The sequence below is a fragment of the Anser anser genome, assembly GCF_964211835.1.
Source record: "Anser anser genome assembly, chromosome: 1".
NCBI lineage: Eukaryota > Metazoa > Chordata > Aves > Anseriformes > Anatidae > Anser > Anser anser.
In genome coordinates this window covers 45,543,352-45,556,307 of record NC_139720.1, presented here as the reverse complement: position 1 = coordinate 45,556,307, position 12,956 = coordinate 45,543,352, and the positions used below count along the sequence as shown (strand labels likewise).

Here is a 12,956-nt window from a genome sequence, read left to right as displayed (position 1 = left end):
GTTCTCACAGCCTTGGTCAGAGGATTGGATAGGAATTCCTGGAATCCTGAATTTTTAACTGTATAGACTCTTGCTAATTATTGATCATGACATTGAAGATCAGAGTTTTATTTACCAGTTCTAGTTACTGTATTGACCATGGGGAAAATTCCATACGTTTTGCTTTCATACGTATATATGCATATACCACAGGTACATGTAAAGGATTTTCATTTGAGGTCAAAGCATTTTTTTCCCGACAGTTAGGATAACATAGTAAGATTGAAATCTGCTGCAAAAACTAAGAGTAAGCACCAGGTATACTTCAGTGAAAGTTATTTTTTCCCTCAGATGAATGGAAATTGCTTATTTTCCTGGGCTTTTAAGTCACGCTTTCCATGTGTAGGATTCAGATGTCTGTCTTCACTGCAGTGCCTTTAACAGTCTTTATGAGCTCAGTTTAGGTTTACATTAAGATTTAGTATTATCAGTGGTGATAACTGCATTTAGTCTTATGAGATCCATTTTTTGATGAGGAATTAGCTCACATGAAAAAGGATATTTACTGACTAAAATGGAAGTACTACAGAATGTCATTCTTGCAGGTAGGACAGTGGACCCCAACTTGATTGAGGTCTTACACTGGAATCCTATATACTTTCAGCAATAAATAATTAAAAAGTAATAAAAATGCTGGAATACTCCAGGATACTCTGGAAACATCTGACTTGATGTCAGCATGTTTTTCAAAGCTAGCGAGAATCTTGGTTTGAAGTTTTCTTAGGGCTTAGAATTAGGTGGCTGGCTGCTATAATTATGTATTAGATTTGGTCTCTTGAGCTGTGGTAAGTACACGTCAGTCACAAGGATAGAATACTAATACAAAATTGCTTTTCTCAAACCTGATCTAAGTTCTGACACTGTATGTACAAGTAAATATGAATCTTTCTATTGAATATCTGTCTTAATAGTTACTTAGTCAAAGAAAGCTTAAAGGTTATACTGTCAGACCTTCATCAGAAAGGAAAATTATTTAGAAAAAAGATTTTCTTCCTTCAAAGTGTATAGTTCATAATTCAATATATTCCTCTTGTACTCGGTAGTTTGGTTTACTGGCATCCTTTAAAAAAAAAAGTGCGGTTTAAATGAAAAATAGTGCCTTTCTAATTTACATGATGTCTATTAAATGGGGTAGATGTGGGATTAATATAACCGTGGAAATCAATGTGGGATCAAGATAAAAGCTGCTCTACTTGCATTACTTTAAAGTTCAGAGTAGAGTAGTGCTCTTTATTACCAAATCCAATTTTGTGTGTATATACGTGTATTGCTGTTTCCCTTGCTCTTTGGTTTCCCTTGCTCTTTGAGTTTGTGACCGTAAGACTTTCCTGTGAAATCTGCTCTGGGGAATGATATTTAGAAAGCTGTTTTCCTGGATCACCAACTTGCTTCTGATGCATAGAGAATGTCTGTGAGGCTTTTACATGTTTTCCTTAGCAGCTTTATCTTCCAGCACTCCTGTCACTTGGTATCTCCCTTACATGAAGTGGCTACTTGTATTCCCGATGAGTAGTGACGCTGTTTAAACGTGGACAGGTTCAATCTTATTCTGACAATGATGTTTTCAGGCTATCGTGAATCTGTGTGCCACTTCGTCATTTAGTTTAAGCATTGTACGTTTCCTAGAAATCACAAACGCAGAATCAATGAAGTCTGAGAGTGAAATCCTTCAGACCACAGCAGTATGAGCAGAATTTTACTCATGGTTTTAGAAAATTCCATGAGCAAACACGCTTAGTTGTGTTAAAGTGACACAGGTATGGTTTTATCATCACTGTTCTGATGATGATGATGGAGGCTTTGAATGAAAGGTTTTTAAATTTCTCTCATGTGACGGGAATCACTTCATCTTAAGATGGATGTCCTCTCCTCTTTCTCCCTACAGAGTGAAATATCGGATATCTTCTTGCAAAAGAGAAATACCAATAGTGGAGGGGAATCTTGAGCTGAAAATAAAGCCCCTATCACTTCAGAACAGGTTAAGGAGCTGTTTCATGGAAAGCACGGGCTACCTGTGGTACCTGTTAAAAGGGTAGCACAGAGTGCAGGCTGGGACTAATAGGGATGCCATACCAAGGGTATGCTTGGCTGGTGGCCGCGCTTGGCTCTGTTCAAGTTGGAAAAACTCAGTGAACTCTTTCAGGTCCTCTTTCCTGTTCCTTTTCTTTTTTTTAAACTATTTATTTTCCTGTCCTGGGCCCAACTTTGTAATTCTGGTTGTTTTGCCAAGGCTTCAAAACTGTTACTGTACAGTGTCCTTGAAGCTTTCCTAAGGGCCTCCTAATAGCCAGGTCATTGCAGTGGGCATTCTGGTCCTGAACATACCTCGCTGTTCTGTGCGCTTCTGTTGCTGCTAACCTGTGCAGTTACACAACATGGCTAATAGGTTTATTTTTTTTTCCTATACAGTGGTTTCCCTCTGAATTGCTTTTGCTTACTTGAGGCTTTTCTCTAGCACTGTTGTGTGCCTCGGTCATACACACGGCATACTGATGGGTTCTTCAAAAATAAACAAATAATTGCGACCCAGATTTGCAGGACTGTTTGCTCTTCAGCAGGACTAGAACAGTTAGGACTCCTGGCATAAAGATATTTAAGTTTTACGCAATTAGTACAGTCAGGCTCTTGTATTAGCTTGGAATATAATTTTGGCAAAGAACTGCACTTGCTTTACATTCACTTAATGTGATGGTCTTGTGATCTTTGTTAGTTCCTTAATGTGCTGTTTGAACCTTGATACAGATTTGATCATAGTCTTGTACTGGAATTAGGACAATGATTTGAAAGGGTCCAGTCTTTGTAGGACATTATTTGGTGGGAGACAAGCCCACTAAAATGAAACTCAGATGTGCTATCCCATTACCCTTGATATAAAAGATCAAGTGGGGTAGCCAAATTTGAAAAACCTTTGTGTTTTAAACAGTCTGCATTGTAGTGTTGTCTGTCAGAATTCATGAAGTCATGAAACTGACAGTTATGCAAACTTCCTCTGAAGTACTGATTACATACAACAGAACCATGCTTTTTTTTTTTGCTTGGCTATCATCCCCTTTACTGTCTCTTCCCCAAATACATGTTGTTCCACCTGATTTGAAGGAACAATGTCAAAACATTGCAGATAAAAGGCAGTGCAGTAAGACTAGCAGACTGTCTGCTAGGATGTCATGATGGGGCAGTGACTTCATTACAAATTCATAAAGTCACCAGCTTTATACTGATCAGACTTCCCAGTAGTATCTGTTTAAAAATAACTAAGTATTTTTGCTTTATGGTAGATAGATAAACAGGTTATGTCTGTGGTGAAGCATTTTCTTTCCCTTGTCTGTTCTGTTTCAGACAGTCCTAAACTGTTAAAATTTAGGTACAATGCTTTTATTTCATGGTGACGTACTACATCAGAAACATGAAAAAGTTCCGTGCCAGAACGGTGGGGTCTGTTCACCTCTGGAAACTCAGGTTTCCGTTAGAGCAGACGGGATTATGAAATGCGCATTAAGAGAAAATTGAAGTTTAATATAGTCTGTGATCTGTGTTTGTGCCCATTTTTGTGCAAATAGTGGTGCTTTCAGGGGAGCTTCACGAGGTTATTCTCTTGTCCGGGGGACAAGGCTGGGGGGTGGGAAGGGAGGAGGCTCTAAAATGCTTCCGGTTGATCTTGGTGTATAAAATCTTTTCATTGATGTGAACTGTATTTGGACTCTGTCCAATTTTCCCACTGTCCTTGGACATCCTGCTTTAAATTGGGATGAAGCCGTTGGAGACAACATTTCCACTCTTTGAGAGAGGGAAGGAGTAGAGTATTGGTTCTCATGTTCATAGGTTATGGTGTCCAACCAAGCAGGCTGCTAGCCAGTTAAAAATCAAACCTATTTGGTAGCAGGGAATAAAGTTGGGAAAGATGACTTAAAAAATCTTTTTAGTAGATCTGTAGTAATGGGAAGCTACCCATTTGTTTATAAACACGGTACTAGCTTTATGGTCAACCATAAACTTCGTTAACAAAAAGAATGAACTAGCTGAAGAGTCTTATTTACTTTCTTCAGGTGGTGGAAGTACTTTGCATTTTCACTTACTCATGTTTAAAACTTGTCAGACTCCAGCACAGGCATGGTGATTTAACTGTGTGGTTTGAGCCTTGCTGGGTGGTGCCCCGAGATTGCTCAGGCGTTGTTTTGCATCAGGGTGCTTTGTGACTGGCTGTCCTACCTGGTCGCAGTCAGTAGGTAGTGCAGGAGGCGTTGTAGGGCTTTGCAGTCTCTGTCGATTCCATCTGCCCTTACCCATCAATGCATGTAACCCCTTACCAAATGCTGTAAGAGTAATTGCAAGAGTAATTGCTGCACTTCTCCTTGGAGGCTTTGAGTCTGAGAAAGCTGAGCAGCTTCGTTTAGTCATGTTTGTTTGGCGGGTTTGTTTTTTATGGTGCTTTTATTAGCCAAGCTAGAAAACTGTTACAGGCACCTGAGTAATGTGGTGCTTGCTTTTTCTTTGGTGTCAGAGAGCAGTATTTTTTGTCATAGCTTGCTTTTTTAGCCCCATAAAACACAACTGTCTGGGAAAGTCGCATCTTTTGGAGTTTTGTCATTTGCTTGTACCTAGGAGCATGAGATTTTAATAAATTAAAAAGATATATATAGATGTTGAATCCTTCTAGGACTTTCTTCTCTTGCATTCAGTGATTCTAAGTGGATTTTGTACTGACAGTTGAGACAAAGGACAGTCCTCCTTTGTCTTCCGTTATGGTAAATACTAATGGTACACTGTGCCTGCCTTACAGCCTGTCACTTCAACAAAAAGTGCCAGCTTCTTCTGTTCCTTGAAAAGGTTCCATGGAAAAATCTTGTATTTCAAATGCTTGTTATCCTTCTGGACTCTTACGTACTCGGTACTCTGTCATTCTGTATATGGCAAATAACATGACAACAGTCAACATATTTTTCTTAGCCCAAGACAGCGTAATGCCATACTGTATTTATTTCCCTATCCCATTACTTAAAAGTTGTCTTCTTGGTGGCTTTGACTTCATCAGACTTTCTCAGTGACATTATTTATTATACTGTGTGCATGCGTACAGGCATATGTTGCAGGTGTGTAGCTTATTTGCTGTCTCACAGGCTTTGAGGGCGTATTGGGGTTAGTAACACCAGTGATTAAGATCATCACAAGCTTGCAGATCCCCAACACACAGGTATTCCAAGTATGTTTGCTTACATGTGGTCTTAGTAAGCATCTTGTACATGCTTTTTGCCTGCATAGTAGAAGTAATTACAAATGAGCTGTATTCCTTGCACATGCCTTTGGAAGCAGTGGTGTAAGAAAATAGTGGAAACTGATACTGCGCCCTGGGGAGTCTACCACAGTTATTTCTGTGATGGTGAGTCGGCTATTTTTGTTTGGAGAGCTGAAGTTTGGAACTTACCTCTCATAGGCCTATGGATGTTGAGAGGATTGTGGGCAAAAATCTATCAAGGATGTTTCTGGCTAGTGCTTTGTCTTTTAAATTCCAAATTTTTCAACCCCAGGGTCATGTAACTGGACTTGGAAAAATTATATATGTATTTTATAGGTCTGAATGAAGAAGTAACTACACCAAATTATTTAAAAAGGTTTGTGGGCGTTAATATTGCAAGGAAGTGAGTGAGTTCTGGAGAGAACAGGGAGTGGTTTTGATTTACGGTGAAAGAAAGTACAGATGAAAGCCAGCTGTATGCAGTACAGCTCAGTGCTAAATGAGATTAGAACAAGTCACAGATAAGCCCGCTCTTTTCTTCCAATGTGACTTCCAGACCAGCCCCATTGAACACACTTGTTGCTTCACGTGGTTGTGTGGACACAGGCATGCTGAAGTTGGGATGCTGGGCTGCTTTTCTCACGTCTGTGTGCTAAGGTTTCTAAAACTGCTCTGAGATACTTGGTGGAGTCAGAGCTGCAGTTCTGTTACTGCTTGGGCTTTTTTCTCCTGAAGCACTTAAAATTTGGATCTGTAGATGGAGCGTGGTGCATATAGTTATGGGCAGGCTTTAGGGTTTACTGCTACCACATGACTTTTGAGTTGTTGTTTCTTTGCTTACTGCAGTGCTCAAGTTCGCTTCCATTCTAGTTGAGGTACTTAATGCGCTAACCTCTGAAGAGTGGTTGCTTCACCTGCATGCAGCAGCAGTCTGGCCACAGATGTTCTAGATTTCAGCTGCTGTCCTGCTACCTGTGGGCACTGAAGCACACAGATGCTTGTGCTGGAACAAACTGCGTTAGGCATGCCGAGGGTTAGAAGTGAATGCTTTGTCCCAGTAGTCATCATAGGTGAAGTGGGTATAGCAGATCAGCATAGTAATTAATTTTGAAGCTCAGCTGGTGGCATGGGCTGAAATATGACTTACTGTTGTGATTTAAATTGCTCTAATTCTATACAGAAAGAACATCTTAAGTTTAGTCTTCATATAAGTGTGTGTGTGTATATATATGTAAATCAGTCTCAGGAGGGAAAGTTCATTATGAAAGCACAGGATTTCAAGAATGTGTTACAAAAAGGGGATTGTTGGAGACATCAGCTCTTTCTGGGCATTGCCCTTTACAAAAATTGCTAAGGAAAGTTTTGATAGCAAGTGACTTTACCTTTTTCAGTCTCCAAACAGAGTTGCAAGCTAGTGATATTCTCTAATTTTCTGTGAAGACTTAAATCTCTTCAGTTGTTGGAGTAGCAGTATTCTGCACGTATCTCACAGTAACACTGCTAGTTGGCATCAAGGTCTTTTCTTCAATTAGGACAGGTAGAGAAGGCTTTAAAAAAAAAGTCTATTCTATTTTTTGTCACGGTGCAGTGCCAGCATACTACCCACCGCTCTCCTTTCAAATATGTTTGACAGAAAGCTGTATTTAATATTAACTTGCAGTATTGGCAGATGAAATACTAGGATGCTCTTGTGTTGTTTTGCTTTGGGATTCCTAAAGCAGGAAATGGATCCTGCAACCTGATAGTCTGTTCTAGATAGCATGGCTTACCACTTGTGTGTGGGGATCACTTGCTGTAGTGCGAACAGCCAAGTTGTGCTGTTGTCCATTTTCAATACATGCCTTGAAACTTTGCCAAATAGTTCAGATTTGACTGTTGCAGTATCCAGCTGGTTTGCTTCTAACCAAAGTTTGAGGATGTTGCTGTGCCAGAAATGACTCTGACGGGTCTCTAAAGAATTTTTGCTACTGTTCTTCAACTGCAAGAGGAAATCACGTTCCTTCCAGCTTCATGAGAACCTAGTTACTGTTTTCTTCGGAAGAACATCTGTAGGGCTGTGAATGAGCAAGCTTTAACAAAACAAAAAACTTTCGTGATATTTCCCTGCCTCCCTGGTTCCTCAGGAAATTTAATCATGTTCGGTTTCTATAGCAAAGCCCTACCTAGCCTTTCTTCATTTTAATATACTTCAAAGAAAACAACCCTTTCGAGCCTGCTGCCCATTGATAAAGCAGATGAATTGGGTTACCTAACTTGCACCAGAGGTCCTTTCATAAAGAATCTGGTAGGCTTTCCCTAATCAATAATGGAGCCACTGTGCCCTTCATTATTTGAGCCTCTGAACTGAAAAAAACAAATGGGGAAATATGTAATGGGGGAGGAGTTAAATCTTTCTCCCACCCACTTACACTTGGTTTAAAACCTGCCAGTCCCTCTGGATAATTCATCAACCATATAAACATTTACCCTAATTTTTGGACAGGGAAAGTATTAAATGCTTAGCTTAACAAGTAAAAACAAAATCCCATACCCCACCAAAGAAGGACATCTGTTTCTAACTTCAGCTTTTTATTTTTTATCTTTCATTTTTTTTGTTGGTAAATCTCCCAGACAACAGCAGTTCTGTAGAGAGTTTAAATATGAAGGAATGGCAGGACGGGCTAAGGGCACTTCTACCGAACATTAACATCAACTTTGGTGGACTGCCCAATGCTTCTTCCCCCTCCAACGCCAACCACAGTGTACCAACGTCCAACACTGCCACCACCGACAGCCTGAATTGGGACAGCCCTGGCAGCTGGATGGACCCCGCAATCATCACAGGTAATCGTTTCTCACTCCTTCAGCTCCGCTGGCAAACCATCAAATGGGTATTTGGCACAAACTGATTTACATCTTGGAAAAAAAAAAGTATGCGGTGGTCTCTTCCAGCTTCCATCCACAAAACCTCAAGGGTCCAGGAATTTTTGTGGAACCGCTAGGCGTAAACTGTCACGTAACCCTTTGCAGTGCATGCCCAGGACCTCTGCAGGCAGTCAGGATGATCAGTGCTTATCTATAGGATCAACTTAGGTGTCCCTTCTGCAGGATGGCATGTCCGGTTTGTGCGCCGCTGGTCCTGAGGCACTGGAATCAGTAACTGGACTATGTTATTTAAAAAGGGACGTACTCCACTTGTTTATAAAGCTCTATTTTATAAGGCTGTCTGGTTGTGTTTTCCCTGTTAGAGAGGCTGAAGCATGATTCAAGTAGGCAGAGCAGGAAGAAAAGCATGCAGGGCACAGGTAGGGTTTGGTGTGGTAAGCTCACGGAAACAGGGTCGCAGTCCTCGTGCAGAACGCTTGATAGAAAAACGTGTATCTTACAAAGGAGTGCTCTGAGGGGGCACTTTCTCCTGTCTGGATTTAAATGTTAAATGTTTTGTGGGCAGGATAACATATAATGTAAAATGTGTTATCTGTACAAACTAATGATGTTTTCTCACTGTTTTGTGCTAGGTTAAATTGACCTCCTTCATGCTCAGCTTATTGTTTCTGCTCTGACTTGCCTGTATCCTGTTTTTTCTTCTCTTTGTAGGTATCCCAGCCTCCACAGGAAACAGTTTAGACACCCTTCAAGACGACAATCCTCCACATTGGCTAAAATCTCTTCAGGCCCTCACAGAGGTGGACGGCCCCAGTGCAGCGCCGTCACAGACACACCACAGTAACCCCTTCGGCACACAGATCCCTCTGCACAGAGCCAGTTGGAATCCCTACTCTCCTCCTTCAAACCCCACCAGTTTCCATTCCCCACCCCCAGGCTTTCAGACAGCCTTCAGACCCCCCAGTAAAACACCCACAGATCTACTACAGAGCTCAGCGCTGGATCGTCATTAGGAAAGGTGGAAAAAAACAAAACGTTAGAAATGCAGGAAGTGTCCCACCCTGACTCCTCCCTATGCCCACCTACTGTTCCCTGTCATATCTTTCTTTCTGAAGAATCCAGTTCCTGATCAAACCTCCCCCCCAAATGCAATGCCATCGCAGGGTCATGACCAGATCTTCTTGTTAAGTTTCTGCTGAAGCCAGTGTTGGAAATACACTGTTTGAAATAATTCCTAAATATCCTAAGAAAAAAAAGAGAGAGAGAAATCAAAATGCAGCCTCAATGCTTAAGGAGAATATTACTGTCTTATGTCTTTTTGCACATGAGTATTCCTGCCTAGTGGAAAAGTGTCAGTCTACAATAGGAGAAAAATGCAATGCAGAATCCAATGCAGAAATATGGAAAAGGTATTTAATTTAAATGAAGTTACTGAACATGTGGGGCAAGCAGTGGCCTAACATTTGTTTTTGCATTCAGTGTGGCACTACACAGGGAAAATGCTATGTCTTTTTTTTCTTTTCAGAAAAGGCGACTTTATTGTGTCACTCAGTAAGAGGTTTGACATGAAGTGTGTTGAAAGACAAAACACTTAGAGCTATGAGTAACTGGCATGTTGCTGAAGAGTGGTTTAAAGAGGGGAGAATAAGATTTTTTTAATTTTGGCTTTAGGTTTAAAGTAAACGTTAATGTTTTAAAAGTATTCACAGATTTAATACCTAGTGTATACATAATATAATTATAAGCAGCTGAAACACGAGTGATATTTACTTCAGTCTTTCTGTCTCCTCTGTCAGTCTCTCTTTCTTTTTTTTTTAAAAAACAAAGATTCACCTGATTAGGGCACTCTGGGATAGCACTGCATTGGGGCCACATGATCACCATCAGGAGCAACCTCTGACCTCCTCTGCCTGCAGCTTTTACTTAACCCTGTAGTTTCTGGACGTTTGTGCAGTATTGAAAAGACAGGAAAGAAACAGATAAACATGGTTATAACCCAACGCTAAAACTAAAACCAAGGAAATGTACCTCTTTCTTCAGAATTAAAACTAAAATCTTAAATAAAACAGAAAACTTGATGATGACTTTGTGTTTGCCTTTCTTTTTTTAAACTTGGATTTTGAAGAACTGCATCTGGTAAAGCCGTGTGTCATTGCATGATTTCTTCCTCCTGTTTGTCCGAATTGGAGTTAATTTTTCATGAAATGCTGCATTGCATGGTGACTTCTGTATTGAAGGGTGGAAAAAGCATAGAAATGCTAATCTTTTTAAAGGGATTCTGTTGTCTTTACTCAGTTAATAGTTGGAGGATGAGTGTCTTTAGCCTTTATTGTCATCCTTTTAAATCTGAAGCATAAAAAGTTTGGTTTTGCTTTCTCAATTCAATATGATGTCATTTGGGACAGATAGCATATAATAATGTCAGAATATGTGGCAAGAGAATTCTAGTTACGACTTGTTTCCTTCAGCATCTCTGCTTTTAAAAAAAGGTGTAAAATATTTTCAATGTGCAGCGGTGGATGAAAAGCTCTCAGCATACAGAAAGCCTCCAACAAGCTCTTACGCTTCCAGCCAGAGATCAGGTTTGGTATTTAAAACCAGCAACCTTATGACTGAGTGCTGGATCGAAGTCTTCTCTGCATAGCTCATGAGAGATGGCTGGGAGCCTGAGCTACTACAAGTGCCTGTGCAAAGGATTTCTCACCAGATGCCAGCTGTACAGTCTGGCTGCCCTCCTAAAATGTTCCCAGTGGGCAGGGGTGAGGAGGGGAATTCACAGCTCCGAACTGCAGGCACCTCGTACAGGGAGGCTGGCCTCAGCCTGCGCTGGGATGGAGAGCAGTCCTGAGCTGCTGGGCTGGGGAAACCAGCCTCCTGCTGTCTGCTCTTGAACCTGCGTGAAGTTATTCTAAACACCCTGCTTTACAAAACCGCGTGGTGGTGGCTGCCTGCTTTTGCTCTTACCTGTGTTCCTCGTGGTGCTGTATTTGCTGTCTGACAGCTGAACTCAACGCACTCTTTCTGGGCAGGTGTTGTTGCTGCAGCTTAGCCCTGTGCCCTGGTTACTTGGAGGAGGGCTTACACCCTGTTCGTGCCAACACCCCCCAAAACAACGACAGTTCTTGGGACCCAGTCAGCCCAATCCCCACTGTAACCGCTTTCAGCAGAAGAAGCTCACTGCTCTGGGAGCATCCTCTGCTGTGGTGCGGCCTGGGCAGCAGGGCAGGCAGCGGGGGGAGCCATCTTCTGGAGCTGGTGGAGGGGGTGCCGGGGGCTTCCCTCCCCAACTTGTTATGGATACCTCTCTTCAGACGGGTTCTCTTCCTGACGCTGAAAACAGGCAGAGCTTAAAACTCTTAAAGTAGCTGCAATTGCTTCCTATTTCACACAGCAATTCATGAAACTTGGGACCTTCATCATTTCTTGATTTGTCTCCTTGGCAGTTCAGGATGCACTGAAGGAAAAGTGCCTGTGGTCTATTACCACTAAACAGAGGCTTCAGCTGTTCAGGAGAGCTTACTCCCTGCTTGTGGTTGGCCTGCTGACAAATGTATTACAACAAATTTCGTAACTAGAACGGCTCTTCTGTCTGGTTCTGCCCCTTCTGCCCCACCGCCCCAAAAGAAAGGCTTTTGCTGGTTAACACTGGTGTTATAACACTAAAATATATCAGTGCTTAGGTGGGCAGTGGGGTGGCTTGTGCTTCTATTACCCTATTTTTATTTACTCTCTGGTACTAATTCCTGTGCCCTTGCTCAGGAAGCTACCTGGCATTTCACTCCGCTCAGCTCTGTGGGGCTCTGCTAGTTTCTCTCAAAGATTTTGGTGAAGGACTGTTCCTACTGCAAGAAATTCTGTACAGGGACCGTTACTGAAAGGAGGAAGTTCATGCATTTGTTTTGTCCGTGTGATTATCTCAGTGCGTGGTCTGTTCTTGCTACACGTATTAAGAACATGTACAGCTCTTGCATTAAGCCCAGAAAGGTGCGTGACTAAAAGTGTGGTGAGCCTGGTCTAGCAACACATTTGAAAGATGTCTGGTAGAGATAAGTTGGCGAAAGAGGATGGATCAGACTCCTCCAAAACTAGTATGAATGTGTGCTGAGGGGAGGAAGGGAGTTGTCAGTTGTGAATGCATTGGTATCAGTTCTGCTGCGTTTTCAAGGAATTCTGTTCTGGTGTAGTAATTCTGGGGTCAACAGTGCTGGGCTGATACTAAGAGTTCATGGCTCCCTTTACTTTTAATAAGGAAATTACAGATCTCTGGAGTTACAGCAAGGAGTATGTTGCCTCCTAGGTAAGGTGAAGAGCCCTTGACTGAATTTCCTTTCCATCTATAACATTCATTTTCTACTCCCCCATCAGGTGTGAGCACCTGTCCCCCTGCCAATGCAGTGTCCCAACAGGGCCGCTCTAACCATACTTAAAGCACCTTTGCCAACTTCTGTGACAATTTTAAATTATGAAGTGAGTGGTTTGTACTCAAGTTCTTTAACTCGTAATTTTAGTTTTCCCTTCCCCAATCATAGACTCTGTTCTGCAAACAGCTTTTATCTGAGATGCTTGTTTAATCGTAGGCATTCAAGATACAGGATTTTAGGGCCAATGCAGTGATCTGTAGTTCTGTAGAGTTGATCGTGCTGCTGTGGAGACTTCTTTGGCTTGAGCACATTATTCCCTGGGGTGGTGGGGGAAGGCATGCACCAATTTCCTCCCTCACCCTTGCAAGAGAGCTTAAGAAAATACACTTTAAAAGATCATAGACCAGTTACCTGGTGGTTCTTGTCTGTCACTCGCCTCAGAGTGCATGGTGTAAGTTGTA

General features: G+C 41.7%; 1 protein-coding gene across 11 annotated transcripts in view; it reads left to right on the top strand.

The window, feature by feature from the left end:
* The window catches only part of CNOT4 (CCR4-NOT transcription complex subunit 4), a 92,062-nt gene extending 81,844 nt beyond the window's left edge, over nt 1-10,218 (top strand). For 7 of the 11 annotated variants that reach the window (XM_083821215.1, XM_083821213.1, XM_083821210.1 and 4 more), the window contains 2 exons: nt 7,880-8,092; nt 8,846-10,218. In XM_083821215.1, coding sequence (XP_083677341.1) covers nt 7,880-8,092; nt 8,846-9,147 — 515 coding nt within the window. In that variant the 3' untranslated portion in view covers nt 9,148-10,218. The remainder of the gene's footprint in view (nt 1-7,879; nt 8,093-8,845) is intronic. The other 4 variants (XM_083821211.1, XM_083821212.1, XM_083821218.1 and 1 more) reach the window with 1 other exon arrangement.
* Nucleotides 10,219-12,956: the final 2,738 nt, after the last annotated feature.